The 19,909-nt window shown below is 38.0% G+C and overlaps 1 protein-coding gene across 3 annotated transcripts in view; it reads right to left on the reverse strand.

Annotated features, from left to right (window-relative positions):
* Window positions 1-19,909, reverse strand: part of Fbh1 (F-box DNA helicase 1) — a 57,374-nt gene that overhangs the window by 6,262 nt on the left and 31,203 nt on the right. For all 3 annotated transcript variants that reach the window (XM_063260171.1, XM_063260172.1, XM_063260173.1), the window contains 11 exons: window positions 19,426-19,594; window positions 18,556-18,778; window positions 17,819-17,906; window positions 17,648-17,734; window positions 16,868-17,004; window positions 13,081-13,180; window positions 9,660-9,781; window positions 7,931-8,006; window positions 7,177-7,374; window positions 6,544-6,669; window positions 5,195-5,301 (listed from right to left, as the gene is read on the reverse strand). In XM_063260171.1, the coding sequence (XP_063116241.1) occupies window positions 5,195-5,301; window positions 6,544-6,669; window positions 7,177-7,374; window positions 7,931-8,006; window positions 9,660-9,781; window positions 13,081-13,180; window positions 16,868-17,004; window positions 17,648-17,734; window positions 17,819-17,906; window positions 18,556-18,778; window positions 19,426-19,594 (1,433 nt within the window). The remainder of the gene's footprint in view (window positions 1-5,194; window positions 5,302-6,543; window positions 6,670-7,176; window positions 7,375-7,930; window positions 8,007-9,659; window positions 9,782-13,080; window positions 13,181-16,867; window positions 17,005-17,647; window positions 17,735-17,818; window positions 17,907-18,555; window positions 18,779-19,425; window positions 19,595-19,909) is intronic.

Consider the following 19,909-nt stretch of genomic DNA (forward strand, 5'->3'; position numbering starts at 1 on the left):
AGAGTAAATTAATAACTGAGATTAAAACTGGACCCATATCTTTTACATGTATCAAGCTAAAATCAGAATGGATCAAAGATCTTAATAGTAAAACAGAAACATTAAATCTGCTGGACAACAGAGTAGGTAAAGCTCTTGAAAACACTGGAGTAGTTTTATGAACAAAACACTGATTACACAGTAATTATCATTCAAAATCAGCAACAGGGATCTCATCCTACTGAAAAGCTTCTGCACAGCAAGAGAAACCACCAAAAGAGTGAAGAGACAACCCACAACATGGGACGAAATGTTTGCCACCTGCACCTCAGACAAAGGACTACTATTGAGAACACATAAAGAACTCAAAAAAATTTGTCTTTCCAGATTTAAGATCCAATCCAAAAGTGGGCATCTGAGATGAATACACACTTCTCAGATGAGGAAGTACTAATAGCAAACATATATATGAAAAATGTTCAACATCACTGGTCATTCGAGAAATACAAATTTAAAAAAACACTGATATTCTAACTCATCCCAGAAAGAATGGCTAGTATCAAGAAATTAACCAATAACAAATGTGAAAAGGGAACACTACTCCACTGTTAGTGGGGATGCAGACTGGTGCAAGCACTGTGGAAATTAACGTGGAGATTTCTCAAAAATCTAGGACTAGAGGTCCCATTCAACCCAACTTTTCCCCTACTGCATATCTTCCCAAAAGAATTAAAAACATCATACCACAGTGATATATGTGCATCCATGTTAATAGCAGCAGAATTTGTAATTGCCAGATCTTGGAAAAAACCTAAGCGTCCATCAACTGAGGAATGGATAAAAAAAGATGTGATATTTTTATATAATAAGAGTGCTACTCAGCCACAAAGAAGGATAAACTGGAGACTTTTATAGGTAAATAGATGCAACTCGAGACCATATTCAGTAAAATAAGACACATGTGTAAACATTGTATTGTTTCATTAGTGTGAGGTTAATGAAACAATATATGTATATGTGTATGCATATTTTAAAAATTAAAAGAAATACAGCCATTAAAAATCTTGAATTCCAGTCAATATTTTATGAATCATAACATAGAAGTTATTTTGAATACTACTTTGAAATACATACAATAGTATAAACAATAACTACTGTTAGGAACTGGAATTTTCAGTGTAAGAGAGCATATTCAAGTGTAAAAAAAGTAAAAGTCTTTCAATATTAAATCTGAAATGAACTATAGAACAATTTATAGTAGTTACAAAAGTAAAAAGCTAATGGCTCTGATGCCGCAATGATACAAGACTTTTAAAAACTGAAGGAATAGGGGCTGGGGATTTAGTTCAGCGGCATAAGCGCCTGACTTGCAAGCAGGCAGTTGTGAGTTCGATCCCTGGTAGCGATAAAAAGGAAAAAGACAAAAAAAAACTGAAGGAATGGCTGGGGATTTAGTTCAGAGGCACAAGCACTTGCCTGGCAAATGCAAGGTCATGAGTCTAATTCTGGGTACAAAAAAGAGGTTTTGTGGTTATAAAAACTGAAGGAATGATGAGAACATGTGACAAAAATGTCTTGTCTTTAGTATTTAGTGTTGGGTGATGCACACTGTTTAAAAAAAAAAAAATGAGTTAATCTAGGAGATGGTGGCAAAAGGATCCAAGTTTAAGCCCAGACTGGGCCACTTGGCAATTTACCTAGATGCTGTCTCAAAATAGGAAATAAAAATAGGGTTAAGGAGACAGCTCAATGTAAAGACCAGAAAAAAACAAGCCAATGAACAAAGAAAATATCCTAAAGCCAAGTTAGCCAGTGCTGCTGATAACTGCAGGGATAGGGGTGCTCTCACAAGAAGGGTGCTATCAGTGTGAGCCACCACCAGACAGATCTGGGATGGGTGGCAAAGCTCATGCCCTGACCAGATGACATTCACTTCATCATTTTAAACTGCTTCACATGGCTCTGTGTATTTGTATATTTAATAACAAATGTTTATATTGAATATTGAGATTAGAATTATCAGTGCAATTATTTTTCTTTTCAAAAATATGGATTTGCTGTCTACTAAAGAGATGAAGACTCCTTCAGCATTCACTAAAAGGACAAGGTACCAGGCACCTCCTGATGTGATGAGACACGAGGCATAATCATCTTCCACCCCAGAGAACACTTATATAAAGTTTAGACCTGATTCAAATCAAACTGCGCAGCTAACTTCAGTTATAGGAAACTGAGGACAGGCAATAGCAAAGCAAGTTACACAGTTACACAGGAAGCAAATCAAGAATGTTCAACATCCCACAGGACAACTGACCCAGTATCTGCACCAAGGAGCATTAAATAAGAGATGAAGGTGTACTGGATTGCTCTAAACCAAATGCTTATTTGGATTCTGACTTAAACAAATCACTACCAAAAAAGGCATTCTGACATTGTTATGGTTTGTATTACATGTCTCCTCAAACCATCATGTGGCCTTAGGTGGTACTTTTTGGAGGTGGCTCGATCTACAAGGTATATGAATATGGGTTAAGGGTTTGATACTGGCATTAAGGGTGGATGGTAATAAATTAGTCCACTGACTAGAATTAACATAGTTCTGTGTGTGTGATTGAATGGATTCACTAAAACAGCACCTCGACCCTAGGCATAAATGGCAACATTTGAAAGGCTTGTGCCTGGATAGAATAAATGTGAAAGGCAGGCTTGCTTATTGATGTTTGCTGCCTCCTGCCTATTCTGTCATGGAATATTTCTCCTTGTGATGCCTCTCTGCCATGGAGCCAGATAACCAGGGACTAAGCTGAAATAAACCTTTCCTTCTTTTGTTACAGTGGGAGAATACAGGGAATTGAACTCAGGACCTTGCACTTGCCAGGCAGGTGCTTATGCCACTGAGCTACATACTCAGGCCGAACCTTTCCCCCTTTAACTTTGGGTGTCAGGTATTTTGTCTCAGCAATAAGAAAAGTAACCAAAACCAGGAATCATAAAAGAATGATTATGGATTGGTTAGCACAACTCACATATTATATTTTTTTTAAGCCTGATAATGGCACTGTGGTTATGGGAAAAAAAAAAAAGATATATGTACTCCAAAGACATACATAAGAGTATTTTGTATATGCAATTGTTTAATGCATTTTTCATGCCTTTAATGTCTTAAAATTTTCCTATGTTAAGAAAAACTCCTATTTGACACATGCTGTGAAATGATACTACTGTTCTACAGAGTCACATCACCTTTGAATGCTTTTGATTGCAAACAATTTGGTTCAGAAACCAAACTGTCTGGTAAAATTTTGCTTTTGTTTGTGAACTCATCATTGGCAACCAATAAGACAGTGGCCATCTGTCAAACATGAACATGGAATGAATTAAGTTTGTGAACTGAAGCACCGCTGTACAATACTAAAAAGTTACCAATATGACAATTTCTTTTGTTAAAGGTTTAACCACTAGTGTGAAAGTAATTCTATGAAGAAAACCATACTACACATTCTAAAAAAGTATTAAATCAAAATATATATTTTACAAAATTACTTAATAGGTAAAAACTATTTGTACATGAACATCATTATTGTTAATTCCTTGGAGTATTGGTTAAGAGATTAGGAAAAATCACACATAGGTCTAAACCAAAGTCCACAAATTGCAAATGGGCCAAGTCCCGATCAGTGCCTGCATCTGTCTATTAAATTTTATTGTAACCCCAACACACTAATTCAATACTATACCATCCATAGTTGCTCCCTGTGGATCAACTCTAAGGCTGAGATCATGTGGCCTATATCACTAAAACATCTGTTTCTTAGCCCTATATAGAAATAGTGTAAAGGTGATCCAAATGTCACTGAAAATACAAAATTATGATGCTTGGGCTGCTGTCCTCAATGATGCCCAGGTGAAAAATCAGTTTTGGAAAAAATACATCTGACTTTGAACTGCAGAAACATTTTTACCATCAGATAACCTATCTCAGAGCAAGTAAGAGGTAAAATGACAAAGGAGACATAAAAGATAGGGGTGTAGGCTAATTAGTCCTATGAAATGAAATAAGTTGCTGCACAAACTCTGTTGGTAATGTTACTGAGATGGGGTCTTGCTATGCTGCTCAGGTTGAACTTCTGCTCTCAAGCAATTCTTCCACCTCAGACTAGGCAACAGAATCATAAAGCGTATTTATTTATAAAGTTTTCCCTTTCAGACTTGGACAGTAACCGCCTCAAAAGTGTGAAAGGACTATCTGTTTGAGAATTTGCTGTCTGTCTCTTCTTAATCTAGATGGAGGCTCTATGAGAGAAGGAATTTCTCTTGGGCACCATTATAACTCCAGTGCCAATAAAGATGCATAGCACATACGCGGTGTTCAATAAGTATTCAGATATGAATACCAAGGTTCTGCTTTCCTACTACTTAACAACTCTGATATTTCAAACATCATTCACTAAAAATAGTTACTGTCCCACCCATCCCGCATCCTGAGGTTCAATGCTGCTAGCAATGTGTAGACTCTAGAACTGTACCATGTCTCCCATCTCTGGAAGGCAGTGTAACATGGCTCTCTGAATAAATCTTCCTGTTATATAACATTCCTATTAAATTTTATGCATAAAGTTCAAATGTTAAAGTATCTGAAGATCAGAAAAAGACAGACTAGTTTAAATGTATGGTTCAGTTTCCAACTAGGTTGAAACTACTGAATTGTTTAAGTACAAACAACAACAAAAAAAATAGTACTGTAAATGTGACAAGTTCACTTTTCTGTATCTTAGCCAATAACCCTGGCCAGGTACCCAGACACTTCCAGGTACCTGGGAAGGGCTACTTCCTTTCAAAGTCTCCAGGTGGCACCAACGGCTTCCATTTACAAATGAACAGGGAGTAAAAGGCAGGAAGTTGAAATGCAGAAAACACGCTTGCCAGTTTTCCCCCTATATGGTGAGAACTAATTGAGAAAAATAAAAAATAAAAAATACCTGAAAACAGTTAGCATTTTTAACAGATCTTTAAAAACTGAATTAGAAAAAAAAATCTGGAAAGGAGCTATACTTGTTTGCTCAGTTAAAAGTTCTTACTTTCATGATTGACTCTGCATATACTGAAGCATTTAACTTTCCAATCCAAAGGCCTGCGAAGGTCTACAGCTTGATCCCTCACTCAAAACAAATATAGTTCAAATATGTTAAAACTAATCATGCCCGCAATTCCTTACCCCAGCCAAAGTCAAAATGTTTTCCAGTGATTTGGTCATTATGAGACGCTTCTTTGCACGTGTTACTGCAACATAGAGTAAGTTCCACTCATCTTCGGAAAATGACTCTGAAGAAAGGAAAAACATAACTCAAAAGTCTACTTATAGTAACTATGATCTCATCTAAATGTTTACAACCCTAACTCCCCCAAAACCACTCAATATTTGCTGGTTGTTTTTCTATAACTATCAACATCAACAAAAAAAAACCTTGAAGACTAGTTGTTAAACGTTAGTATCTGTTTACTGATTATTCAACATTTGCAAGGTACAAAATACAGTACTGATATCCATTATCCCAGTTCTCCCCATAATACCTACCACCTTCAAAATGAAGCTACTACAAGTCAAGGACCACAGTGGGACCCAACACCTATGCTTTTCCATTTCCTTACACTGTCTCTCTGGATGATTCTGTCTAGACTGGAAATGTCGTAAGTTAGCCACAAGACAAACAGGAGGGGAAAAAAACCACATGCATAAGTCTCTTCTGCTCATCTTATACTTCGAATCTTTTAGTCTCAGTACACACCACAAAGCTGCAGATCTGTGAATAGACTAAAAGCCACTGAACTGTACACTTCAAACAGGCAGATTATTTAGTATATAAATTACATCTCCATAAAGCACCCTCCCCAATGAAAAGCAGACAATAATCACTCCATGGTCACCTATTATTCTCCTCTCTCCACTCCAACTTGTGCCTAACACCTTGTCTCTCTCCCTTTTGGGCTATATTCATTAGATACAAGGGATGTTTAATGGATGTTCAGTATTTTTATATCCTTATCATTTTAATATATAATATGCTCCGAATTTTGAATTCATATGTTAAGTTTTTTTCTTAGAAACTTCAGATGGTTTTATTCTAAGATTTAAAACCAAAACAACAGGACTGGTGCTTTAGAGTTTAACAACTAGCCTTGAGTATAACTTTACCAAAATGAGAAACTGTGCTAACTTCATCCTTTATATTTTTTAATGAAAGAATTTTAAAAAACACCATAATAAGCAGTTAAATTAAATGTTTTCAAGAAGTTCAAGGTTGAAGGGCAGATGTGAGCACAACTGCAAGCACTCTCCTGACAGAGGCCCCTGTGGAAGTTCAGTTTTACTAAATTACAATATTAAGAATCAAACATTAGGACTAGGAAGTCTTTCTGGTTTTTGTTTGTTTTGGTTTTTATTCTCTAAGGACCCTACAATGAGTTTACATCATTCAACCAAAATCCAGACAATCAAAAGGAAACAGCCAGACAATTCCTGACAGCTAGAATAAGACCACCCCAGGAGCGACTTGGTCTCCTTACCAACTCGGAAATGAGGCAGCTGGCCAAGATTATGCCTGGCACAAGGCACTTTTACAAAATCATCCAGAATATGCACAGTATCAAACTCCAAACCTTTGGCTTTGTGCACGGTGCCCACAATGTAGTCTACAACAGAAAGACAGCACTTGGTTAAACAGGGGCTTCCCGTGGAAAGAAATAAGAGAAAAAAAAATGTCCTTGCTGATGAGAAGCTTTGCAGGAAAAGTAAAAAGAAATTATACTCAGAAGAAGAAAAGGTTCAGAGAAATTTTGTCACAGAAGCACTGTTAAGAATCACACTGCAGAACACAGATCACCTTGATCCAGCCTCTGCACTTGACAGGACGGGACAACGGCCCAGGAGAGGGCTGTGTGGCTTGCCCAAAGTTACACATGGCAGAACTGTGCTCAAAATTCCCATTCAGCTGGCTTGGAAGTAGCATAGCAATAAAGACGCTGTAAGCAAGAATGACAGCCCTGTCCTGCTTCCCTTTCTCTAACTAAGTGGTGCTGGGCACTGAATCCAATGCCTTGCCCTTTCTCATAAACAGCACTCTCGATCACAGGATGAAACATGAGAGGACAATCTGTTTCTCCACATGGAGGAAGGTAAGAAGCAGCAGCTTTTCCTACCTGCAAAGTCCACATCTTCTATATGGCATTTCACTATCCTTTCCACCAGTTCTGGAATCCTGATATTATACTTCTCAACAACTGCAATCTTCGCTTCAAGTTCCTTGTCCTCTGCAGCAGTAACGTACCTCTTGAGGCCACTAAAGCCTTCTCTGTGCACCCATCTTCTAATGAAACTGTCTTTAATGATGAGATTTCCTGAGGAGAACACAGGAAACACAGGTCACCACGAGGCAGGCTGCCCTAACTCTAAGGCAGCAGCTGCATACTCCCAGCCAGGGCCTGGAGTTGGGAGACCCAAGTTCCAGTCCTGATTGCATCACTAACTCACCATGTGTCCCTAGGCAAGTCAGTGTGGTGGTCTCTCGTTTCCAATTGAGGATCTACTGCCTTAGGCTGAGATCCTCACCTACTTCACAGGGATTTGATACAGTGCAATCAAAAGGAAAAGAAAAGTGCTATGAAAACACCAGAAGTTATGTGAGGCCCATTGTGGAGGTGTCAATGTATAAAGTTGCTCAGGAAGACACAGATGCAGGAGAAAATAACCTAAGGGACCAATGCTAGAAAGTAATGAGACGCCTGAGAGAAGGATTCAGAAAAATCTATCAGTACCTCTGCAAACAAGAGGCTCAGGCAGAGAGCCACTTTTCTGGGAGGTTGACAAGAACCCTGACTCAAAACCAACCCAAACTGTGCCCATCCTTTTCCCTTGAGTGCTGCCTTTCACTACTCCAGGTCTCTGGGTACTCACGTTTCTTCCGCTCTTCCTCTGGCTGAAGGAGGATCCAAATATCAATGATTCGTTCCAATCCAAATGATTTAATCCCCTGAAAAAGTTTTTGGTGGGATTTTTGTATTCTTTTGCTTCTTAACAAAATAAATCTAATGTAGGTACAGATCTTTAAATGAGGTGGGTAAATGCAGGAAGGATCTTTAAATGAGATGGTTTCTTGGAAATGATCTGAAACCGCACCTAAGTCAAGTACAAAACTTTACTAAGCACACTGCACTGGGTTACTGTGTAGCTTGGAAACTCAGAATCATCAAATTATGAATTTTAGCTACTACCTCAAACTCTTCCTATGTTTTTTAAAAAAGTGAGACCTAACAGGACACTGCTTTCTCATAAAAGATCAATGTAAATCCATCTCCAGGAATAGGAAATGCTTGCCACAGAGAACTGAATAAAAAGTGCTGACTGGGAATACCACTATTTCTTGTGAGAAAGCAATAAGGAGTGTCTGTAGGTCCAGAGATGATTTTAAAGGTCAGCTCTTGGAAGAAAGGGCCTAACTGTGCCATAGGATCTCTGTTCTAATTAAGCAGCGCCTGCTGAATACTGAGTAGGGTTCCAGCCCTCACACAGCACCAGACAGTCAACAGAATGACCAGGTTCCTCACTCCAAGAGAGCTCTTCATGTTTTGGGGAAGGACATGTGAAATAAGACAGAATGCATTATAACTCACAAGGAGAGATGGAATCACAATAGTGACACATGATACAGGTAGGAAGAGGATGCAAAGGAAAAGAGAACAACTTACTTTACATCATGCCCCGGACAGATGATAGTCCAAAAATACTATTCAGTTACAATAATGAAAGGCTAATTTATGCTATATCCACTAAATGAAATATTATGAAACAATTACAATAGCAATGAAAGAAAATATGCAAGCATTGAGTGAAAAAGCATACAACTTTCTATATACCACAATTTCAATTATGCTATAAAGACAAAAGACAAAAATAATTAGCAAAAATGAAAAGTACTACTGAAACATCAGGGTTATATGTAATTTTTCATTTTAGTTCCAAAGTTTCTATCACATGAATTTATAATCTTTATTTTAAAAAAGTATCAAATACATTTTGATTATGAATCACTCACACATATATTGAATACCTAGCAACAAGTAGGCCCTCATAAATATTTTCTATAATTGAGTATCTTTTGCTGCATTTTATTCTATCTTCCCAGTGAAACAGGTCAGGGAAAGGTACTGTTTTGTCTTAGAAATGGAGAGAATGAAGCACACCTAAGCTGTGACTTGCCCCAACCTACACAGGTTAGTGACAGAGCCAGGGCTAGAACCCAGGATTTAACTCCAAATATTCTAGAATAATTAGTGCTGCCAGTGTGTAGTCAGTTGAGCTATCTTACACTAACAGGTAACACACAGTCAGAAAAGCTTCAGGCAGCAAGCATCCTCACTACACAGCTCACTGTAAGAAGACCATTCATTTGAAAACAATGGAAAAAAGGCCCTCAATCTGTACTGGACCTGACTTTACAGCAATGTTTCACTAGCATAATCAGACTGGCCAAGAATAAAAACTTCAGTCATGATTCACATTGATGAAAAGCAGCAAAAACTAAAGGCTTTCCTATACAAATCCTGATGAAGTTGGAAATTTTCACTGGGTATGTTTGTTTACAACATTTCTATGCATAAAGAAGTCAATAGAAATTTACCCTTACCCCAATCAAGTGGATCCTTGATGGTGCATCTCCTTCAGTCACCCGTACAGCCTCATCAAACACATTGGCATTTGTCCGGCACAACAGAGCCACTTGTCCCTTTGTATCACCTCGAATGCCACCTTTGGAGAGAAAGCACAAATTTTGTGGCAGGGACTTCCAAGAGAACATGGTGGAGAGGTAACAGCTGCTATGGAGGCTCTATGAGATTGCCAGCTTAGAATCCAGGAATGGCGTGGTGTGAGGAGTCCTAAGCAAGGGGAGATATACCCTGCCGACCCAAGAATGAACCAAGCTGAGAGAAACCAACTGGAAATCCAATCCTGGTGTTATAACAGGAACAGATAAAATCTCAGCGCAGAAGCTGGAACCCGTGCCACTGGAAGGCGTGATTTGAATTTCCTGCCGCCACCACTGCGTCTGAATCGGCACAGCAGGGAGAAAGACACGCAACAGCTCTGAGAGCTGAAATAGGTGAACAGAGTTGAGCACGGGACTGGTGGAGAACCCTGCATTGACCTGTGGTGAGTGAGAGGAAGGGGGACCCTTCCTCAGACTAGGAGGCTCCAACAGAGGACATTCTGGGACTAGGCAGACTAGCCGGAACAGGACGCTGCAGTGACTTTAGTGGCATACTCCCCTCTCAAGAGGGATGGGTGGGGAGCACTTGGCCTGGGTGATGCCGCGGACTAACATCCAGTAGGCTAGCCCAAACCAGGTCCCAGCGCCTAGTGGTGCACCCTAGCAGTGAAGCCTTCAGTATGCTGACCTGGAGGGGTGGGCCCAGCAGAGGCTGCCCAGGTCTGTGTCTCCCTAGTACCCTGCACTGGGCAGGAACACCTAGCTGGCGGATTCAAACAAACTGTAACCAACAAAGAAAAAAAACTGGGCCTCCTATATACGCTTGTATGGAAGGAACAAAAAGTATGGGAAGAGGGAGCAACAAGAAAGGGGCCTCAGTCCCCAATCCTGAGAACACTGATCCAGGAAAGGTAAATGCAAAGGAGAATGAGGACAGAAAACATGCAATATCAGGCACAGCACCAATAAACATAAAGCAATATCTCCGGGACCTCATAGATGAGTTCAAAAGTGAAGTATTTAACCAAGTAAAGCAAGATATAAGTAGAATCATTAAAGAAATGCTAAGCACCTCCCAAGAAAAAACATATGGTGGAATGGAAGAACAGAAAAAAAGGGGAGAATTGTTTGATGGAGAAAATACAGAAAATGTGGAATCCATGAAGCAGGTTCAAAGAGATTACCAGGAAACTAAAAACTCTATTGAAAGCTGGCATAACAGCTTGAAAGAAACTAAGGATAGATTATCTGAACTGGAGGCCAGATTTGTAATGTGGAAGCATGAAATGAAAAACTTCTTAAAAATAACAAGGAAACAAACAGCAATAATACAAAGGCTAGAAGATGATAAGAAGATCTATAACTTAAGAATTAAGAATGTAAAGGAAGAAGTAGGGACACAAACAAATGAACTACAAAGGCTATTCACAGAAACAATCCAGGAAAATTTCCCTAATTTAGCAAAAGGTAAAGATACTCAGATGTATGAGGCATACAGGAACCCAGCCACCTACAACCCAAACAGAACTACACCCAAGCATATAATAATCAAAATTCCAGAAATCCAATATAGGAACAGAATATTAAAAGCCGTCAGAGACAAGAAACAGATCACATACAAGGGAACACCCATCAGAATTACAGCAGACTTCTTGGCACAAACCATCAAATCATGAAGAGCGTGGAGGGAAATAATTCAAGCTTTGAAAGATAATAACCTCTAGCCAAGATTGATATATCCTGCACAACTGTCCCTAGAAATTAATGGAGAAACAAAGTGCTTCCAGGATAAAGAGGAACTAGGGGAATTTGCAACCAACAATTCAACTCTACAGAGAATATTGCAGGACATTTTAAAACAGAAAACTACCAAGATTCCAGAAACAGTGGCAGAGAGGCCACAATGAATGGAGCAGAAAGCAAAATGAAGAAGACAAACTGACAACTAATGACAGAAAAGAGTTCAACAGAAATGAGGCAGAGAAGGTTGGATGGTAGGAACAGCTATTTTGGAGAAAACAAGACATCATAATAGCTAGTGCTGATTTAATATCATCTTGTTTTGAAGTCCCATCAAGCTTTTGTTCTTCTGTCTCCATCAGTCTTAACATGTTGTATCTTATTGCATTTTATTATATGTGATAATATAAACAAAAACTTTTATTGACAAGATTATACAGAAACCATTGTTCATTTTCTTAGTTGATTGTAAATACCCTGTAATACTGTCATTCCCTTGAACAGTTTTACATTGTCTTGATATGTTTGATGCTACAGTATACGAAGTTATCTCAAAGATTTCAAGGAAAGAGACACTATGGTAACTACTTTTATGTCAGGATTATCTTGTAGTGAAACACTATTTTGCTTAAATGGTTATGTTATGACATGAGCTGTTTTGTTGTTATGCCCTCTTTTATCTCAATCTCCTTTTTTTATTATTTACTTTTTTATTTTTATCCTTTTAATTAAAGGAAAAATAAATTTAAAAAGCAGGATATATTATAGTAACCCATTTTGATTTCCTATTAACTTGATTTGAAACCCTGTATTGCTCTCACCATCTTGTTTTGACTGATTTTCTTCTATTCTGTTTTGCTTGATAGTACCACGTTCGAAAGTATAGGCAACAATTGTGAAGACAGTAAGATTCATTATGATGCCCATTCTGGTTGACTATTATCTTCTTTTGAAGTCCTGTAATGTCTCCAATGTTTTGGTTTTATTGGTTTTGTTCTCTACTGTTTTGTTTAATTTTATTATAACTGATGATATAGGCAATTCTTTTTAAGATAGCAAGAGGCATTATGGTAATCATTGTTGATCACCTTGTATTTTGTTTTTACATTATGTATTATGTCCATCCTTTTGATGTGACTGACTCTGTTCTGTAATGTCACATTTGGTTTTACTCTCTTCAAAAAAAAGTAGTAAGAATTGTGGGAGTAATAATACTCAAAATGTGTAATTGTCATTGTACAAAAGAGAGGAAAAAAAAAGTGCTCTAAAGGATATAACTGCATATATATTTAAGTGCATAAGATAGATAACCATTTTATTACTGAGTTTTGTTGGATCACTGAACAGAACTGTTTGCAGTGTCACTGTTTGAAAGTCCACTTTATATGCTTTAATTTTGTAAGTTGAACTACTATTTCTAAGATGACAATATGTAATCTATTAACTAGTGATTTCCTACTGTTTATTTTTTCTGAAATTCTGTATAACTTGTATCCTTTTTCTGTTTGTTTTTTCTCCTTAAATAAAAAAAATTGTGGCAAATCAAATTAAACAGCACAATTAACTTTTGTAGCAAATAAGTGAACATTAAAAGCCTTACTCTGATGGTTTCCTCCAACCAGTGTCTTCTTCCTTACTCTCTTGCAGACATCCAAGATAGTAGCTCCCACGTAGGCTATTTCCACACCAAACCTAAAACTCTGTTGGAAACAAAACAAAAGGAGTCATACTGCCTTAACATACGTGAGCTCACCTCTCTCACTGCCAATCCCTGACTCATCCTACATAGGAAGGGGATCTGGAAGCTCCCTAAAACAGTAAAACAGTTGTACCCAAACAGGAAACTGGCGATCAAATAATTGCTGACAAATTTTAAGTGTTAAAAATGGCATTTTCCGGGCTGGGGATTTAGCTTGGTGGCATAAGCACCTGCCTTGCAAGCAGGCAGTTGTGAGTTCAATCCCCAGTACCAATAAAAAAGAAAAAGACCCAAAAAAAAAAAAAAAAAAAAAAAAAAAAAAAAAAAGCATTTTCTGTCTTGAAAACCTAGAGTAATCTATTTTTCCTGTTTGTTACCCCAAATTCAAATCCTGACAATTCTCCTCCCACCATCCTATTTATCCTGTCTTTTCCTACCACTATTGCCAGCTTCCCTAGACACTCAAACTTTACACCTCACCTACTTGGCCTCTTTACTTCTTGGCTCCTCACACTGTCAATCAATTCTCTCTCCCTCTGCCAGATCAAACTCTCCTGAAAATCTTTAAGACATTCCTTAGCTACAAAAAAGAGAAGAGCAACACACATTAGGGTAAAAAAAAAAGGGAACAAGAGATGCACTTCACCCTTGGGCTTCTCCCCAACCTGGATAATCTTTACTTTGTATTATTTCTCAAAATCACTAGTTAACTTTCCTTTTAAGGAAATTCACCCTTTTTATTCAAAATCAAATACTACAAAGTTTAAGTTATACAAAGGTTAACAGAAGGTCTGGGTCTTTTCCTTGCTTTTGAGACTCCGTTCATCCATAGTTATTAACTACTGTCCTGCTCAAACCAGCCACAAGCAGAACGGCTATTACTTCCCTGTACTGCCCCTGTCTCAGCTCATGCTGCCTCTATTAGCCCAAAACCACTTTTCAATTGTCTCAATCACGGCCTACCCCAGCCCAAAACCCTGTTCCTTGACCACTCCAGCTAGAAAGATACTGTTCTTTCCCAAACTCACAGTATTTATTACCTTTTTTCCATGCATTCGTGATTTAAAGTAGTAAGATTACACATTTTCATGAACAGCATAATACAGTCAAAGGAAAATTTAACTTTCTACAAATATTTTGTTACTATAAAACTATTTGGAGTAAACAATAACTCAAATTATAATATAAATACTCATGAGTGTATACTGTGATATATGAACCACTGAATACACAAATACCTTTATGCTATCATGTAGTGGGAAAGAAAAGACAAATTTCCTTTGCAAACAAGTTCTAAACAACTCATGAAATATTCTAAAACTTATTCCTCAAAGTATGAGCTCAATACAGGGATTTCCTTCCACAGTATGCAGTACTCCAGTGAAGAAATATGACAAACACTATTTTAATCAGGTGTTCAAGGTTAACATCAACAACCATAAACCATATTGCTATCTACCCTTGATATCATGTGATAAAAATGGCACTTTACCTCTTCGCTGTTCCTCCCAAAATCATAACCTTAGTCTAATCTTAAGAAAAACATCTGACAAATTCCAGTATAAGGTCATATGGATATACTTGAACAATACTTCTCAAAATTTTCAAGGTCATCAAAAATAAGGGAAGTATGAAAAACTGTCATAGTCCAGAAAAGCCTAGGGAAACACAACTGTGTGTAACATGATATCCTGGGTGGAATCCTAGAATAACAAAAGGCATTATTTAGAAACTAAAGAAGCCTGAATTTCTGAATAAACTTTCAACTTTATAATTTAGCTCAGCGGCATAAGCGCCTGCCTTGCAAGCAGGCAGTCGTGAGTTCGATCCCCGGTACCGATAAAAAGGAAAAAGACAAAAAAAAAAGTGGAAAAAAAAATACATCAAAATTGGTTCATAATTTGTGACAAGTGTTCCATATTCATGTAAGATGTTACAGGGCCAGGGTTTAGCTCAAGTGCACAAGCGCCTGCCTGGCAAGCGTAAGGTCCTGAGTTCAATCCCTAATCAAAAAAAAAAAAAAAGATGCTACTACTGTACCAGGAGAAACTGAATATAGGGTATGTGAGAACTCTCTGTATTCTCATCTCCATTCTTCTGTATATCTAAAAGTAAGATTCCTGGACAGTGAAAGCCTAAGTTAAAAAAAAAAAAAAAAAAGTAAGATTCCTGGGTATAGTAGTTAATGCTTATAATCCCAGCTACTCAGAAGGCTGGAACAGGATAGGGAATTTGAAGCCAGCCTGGGCAATACAGTGATACCCCGTCTCAAAAAAGATGAACAGCAAATTAACAAAAACACCAGACAAATAAAATCAATTAAAAAACAAAAGTAGTTCGGCATGGTGGTACATTCCTGTAATTCCAGCACTGGGGAAGCTGAGGCAGGGGGATCATCACAATTTGGAGACCAGCCTGGGCTACCAAATAAGCCCAAGGCCAGCCTAAACTGCATACAAGACCCTATCTCAAAAAGACAAAATAAATAAAAAACGAAAGTACTCTGAGTTGATGCCACCTAAAACACTACAGTAATGGGAACCAAAGGGAGGACAATATCCTCTAGGTAGACGCTGTTTTTATTAAAAGCAGAAGCTCTGAAATCTCTGGTCTCAGGATCTTTCAAACTTTTACAAGTTGAAATTTTCAAAGAGCTTTTATTTAAGGTATATACATCCATATTTGCCATATTAGACAATTTATTTCAAAACAATAGCAATCCATTACATGATAGCATAAAGAATATTGCTTTGAATCATAACTTTATTTTCTGAAACAAAAAATAGTACAAACAAGTAGCACCATTTTGACACTTTTTACAAATCTCTTGAATCCTGGCTTCCCATAATTATATCTGCATTTAGTCTATTTTGATACATTATATTATCATGGCTAAGGTTAGAAAGAAAATTCAGCCTCAAAAAAAAAAATGAGTACTTGCAAAGAAAGGAATGATTAATCACCTTTTTCTAAAGTCAAGGGCACTGAATTGTCACACACACCATGGCAGACACAAGTGTCTCTTAAATTTTAAGTTTACTTAAAGCAAGAATCTTATCTTTGAAAAAAACAAGTACTAGGCTACAACACTGTTAGCTGCTTTCCTTGATACCAGGGCTCATTTCAATTATATTTGAGAAAATATCAAATACTCAGCTCAGAATAACCAGAGGTGATTTGCATGATCAAATGAAAACAGCACTACAAGATTGAAACAGCCAGTTTAGCACGCTACTTTCGCTGTAACTGCCATTCTTGGGACAGCCATAGGGCTTCAGTCTGCAGCAGAAGTGCTTTGTCAGTGGTTCCTATTTCAACGTACAGAGGATTAAAAAGACTCTCAAGTGTCAACAGGTAATAAGCTTATCATTTTTGCTCACCCATCAAGGACATTGTTAAGTGAGTTGCATTTTGTGTTTTTAATTCTGATGTGTTGAAGGTTTATGACTGTTAGCATGATTTCCTACCACAGCCTGATTCATGAGTCAGCATCAACAGTTTTATGCACTATCACTGCAAATGTGAACAAAAGCAAAGAGGTTCAACTGCTTCAAAGTAAGGATGTTCTATATACTGTGAACCTAGCAAAATACTTTACATCAGTGCCTGATGCATAAAAAACGAAGAAGGGTAACATAATGCTTGCTTATATATACTACGGGGACTCAGAAGCAGACAGAGCTCTTACCTGTGTGAGATAGAAGACATGCGTGTGGGGGACTGTGAACAGAGCATTGACTGCACCACGGAAGGTATATATCTGTTGGTGTGGGTCCCCTACAAAGATCTTTCCACATGGCTGAGATAGAACTATATTCATGATAGCTGCAACAAATAGGAGGAAAAATGAGAAATTTGAAGGACTACTCATGCAGCCCAAAGGAAACAAAACTGTATTTAAAAAAGGAAAGGATGAAAATGGTTTCATAAAAGGTAAGTCAACACGTGATGGTCAATATTGTCTTTTCCTTCAGGATAGGTATTCAGTTAAAAAATTATAGTAAAGAAATAGTTTCGGGCCCTGGGAATACAGATTATTTCTAATCCCAGACAAATTACTGAATGTAAGAAAATACACTGGCAAATATAAAAGGAGATAAGATTCAAGTACTATAAATACTATAGGACTCAAATATGACCATATGATCTAACAAGTCATGCTCATCACACACATAGTTTCCACTAACCATTTGAAAAATACACAGCACAAACTAAACAGACTACCTTTTCCACTCAGCATGAGTCTAGGTTTCTACCATCTGATGAGCTACTCAGTCAACATTTTAACAACTTGAACATAATATGAAGAAAGATGCGAGGAAGGGATAACTTAAGTGAAATAAGAAGGATTTCTGAATGGCTAAGTATCATTTATTCCTCCTCTTTAGCACAAATAAGAATAATCAACTTATTCCACACATGTCCTCTTACATAATCACGATGCTGTTTCTATGTATTGAATACTCACCTGGAGTACAGTCCTGTGCCTCATCCACAAAGATGGCGTCATAAGAAGCAAGTAAAGGCTTGCTCAGCTGCCAGAGTTTCAAATAGCCTGGAAGAGGGGAGCAGCAAGAATCATAACTCACAAGGAAAGCAGGCCCATTTAACAGACACCAATGTCTGGAAACTTGCCTACCATCATGAGTCATTTTGTAAGCCTCTTCTCTGCACTCCCCTAGCTTCTGCATGTTGTCCCAGAGACGGCTTGCTTCAAGGACACCATTCTAAAAAGCAAGTGGTAGGGGAAGCCAAAGTTTAAGACCCTAAAAAAGACAGCAGTCTGGAATCACACTTTCACTTTCACATACAGCATCAGGAACAAAGGAATCATCACAAAAGAGAGGGGGAGGTCTCAACCTAAGTCTCCACAGCAGCCGGTTAACATAATGGAGGGTGTTGAGGGCCAAGAGGAGTGAGAAACTGAGGCCACACCAGGCACAATGAAGTACTGATGAAAGATCACAACAGCTGATGAACCAAAACAGGCTCAATTACTCTTCTCGATTTATGACTGACGATTCAAAAAGAGAACAGCAGTGACTAACCAAGAAAGGAAACTTTTCCAATAGCAAAATAAAAAAATAAGAATGAGATTTCAAATCAGCAAATAAGATCAAATCATGGACCCAGAAAAACCCAATGATGAGTTCCTAAACTGTGGGCAGTCACTCAATATTCTCATCTATTACATGGGAAGACTATGATGAGGATTGAAATTTCTGTTTTCTCCCAAGAGAAAATATCGTATAATTCGTAAGTGCCACGACAGGCCTATAATTTCATTTGTTCATCTTCAATTTCTTTTGAAAAATTCCCAAGCAATAAAAGAAATGTAATACCAAATCCCTAAAATGTAAGATATGTGATACTTACCAGTTTCTCACTCTGTTCAACCATGACTCTTTGTCCTCGGTTGTCCTTACACCAAATAGGCACATGATCAATAGTTAGCTCTTCGTCGGCTGAGGCAAAGAAGTTTTCTAAAGTCTTACACACTAGTTTGGCCCTTATGAACCCAGCTTTCCCTTCAGCAAGGACGGAATTGACCATGAAAGGTGTTAACTTGAAGAGATTCAACTTCTTCTTTAGCTGGTACCTGTAATGCATATCCCAAATGAATAGTGTCTGGCTTTACTGGCACTGTCGTATTTAGTGCCTTCCCACTTCTCTGCAGTGACATTACAATGCCACTCCAGGCATCATTCATGGGCCTTCTGCAAGGTCCACATCTGATCTGAAAATGGCTTACAATAGGCTTACAATAGTAATACGAAACTCATGTATTACAATCCAGAAAAGAAATCAGCTCTCAGCAGATACTATCATTCCAAGGAGTAGTCCAGCCTTCAAGTGGCCCCCAAGGGAACACCCAAAGTTCCTTGAAGCTTATGTCCAGGAACACTTGCACATACACATCTCAACTGCAGCTCCGCTCATTTTCTGCCAAGGAAAGCTTAAAATGTATCTTTGTGATATCCTGAACTTTAAAAAAATCATTTTAACTTTCTGTGCTTCAATTCTACAAATACAAGAATGCCCCTTTTGGCATTATATTGTTATCTGTAAACAAAATATTTTCACGGGATCAAAGTGAAAATCACTAAAACTATTTTCTACTGCCTATAGAGATAACAGCCTTACATTTTCTTAGTGTTGTGGGACAAGTTCATATGTGAGTATAACAATTACTATGTGAAAAACAGCATCAGAAATGACAATGACATTAGCCCTAGTAATGCTCACTTCCGCCCAATGTGTCCATAGGCCATGGAATGGAAGGTTTTGCAGATGACATTGCTGGGGAAGACGAGCTCAGCCTGCTTTGCGATGCTCTTGTTGAATGTTACATACAGAAATCTGCTCTCAGACCATTTCTCAGCATACTTGACCAGAGTAGAGGTCTTCCCCGTGCCTGCAGAAGCCAAGAGGAGAGGATTGACCCTCTGACCAGGCAAAGCATTCCAAAGGATTCCCCAGTCAAGTCTTGTTTAGGCTTATCCCATATCTGGCTTGATATCAAGACTGATTTCGATATTGATGAAAGTGGTGCCATATAAAGAGTAGCAGATTTTAAGTCAGATTAAGGTGGACTAGGACTTTGGTTGTGGCAAATTCTAGCTGAGTAACGCAAAGGATGAGTCACTTGGCATCAATGAATGAGAGCCACTTGGCATCACTGAGTTTCAGTCTGCTCCTGAGCAATGTACTTGCAATTAAAAAATGTGAT

This window comes from Cavia porcellus, unplaced genomic scaffold (genome assembly GCF_034190915.1).
Source record: "Cavia porcellus strain 051 isolate PalLab524CR breed Dunkin Hartley unplaced genomic scaffold, mCavPor4.1 scaffold_13, whole genome shotgun sequence".
Classification (NCBI taxonomy): domain Eukaryota; kingdom Metazoa; phylum Chordata; class Mammalia; order Rodentia; family Caviidae; genus Cavia; species Cavia porcellus.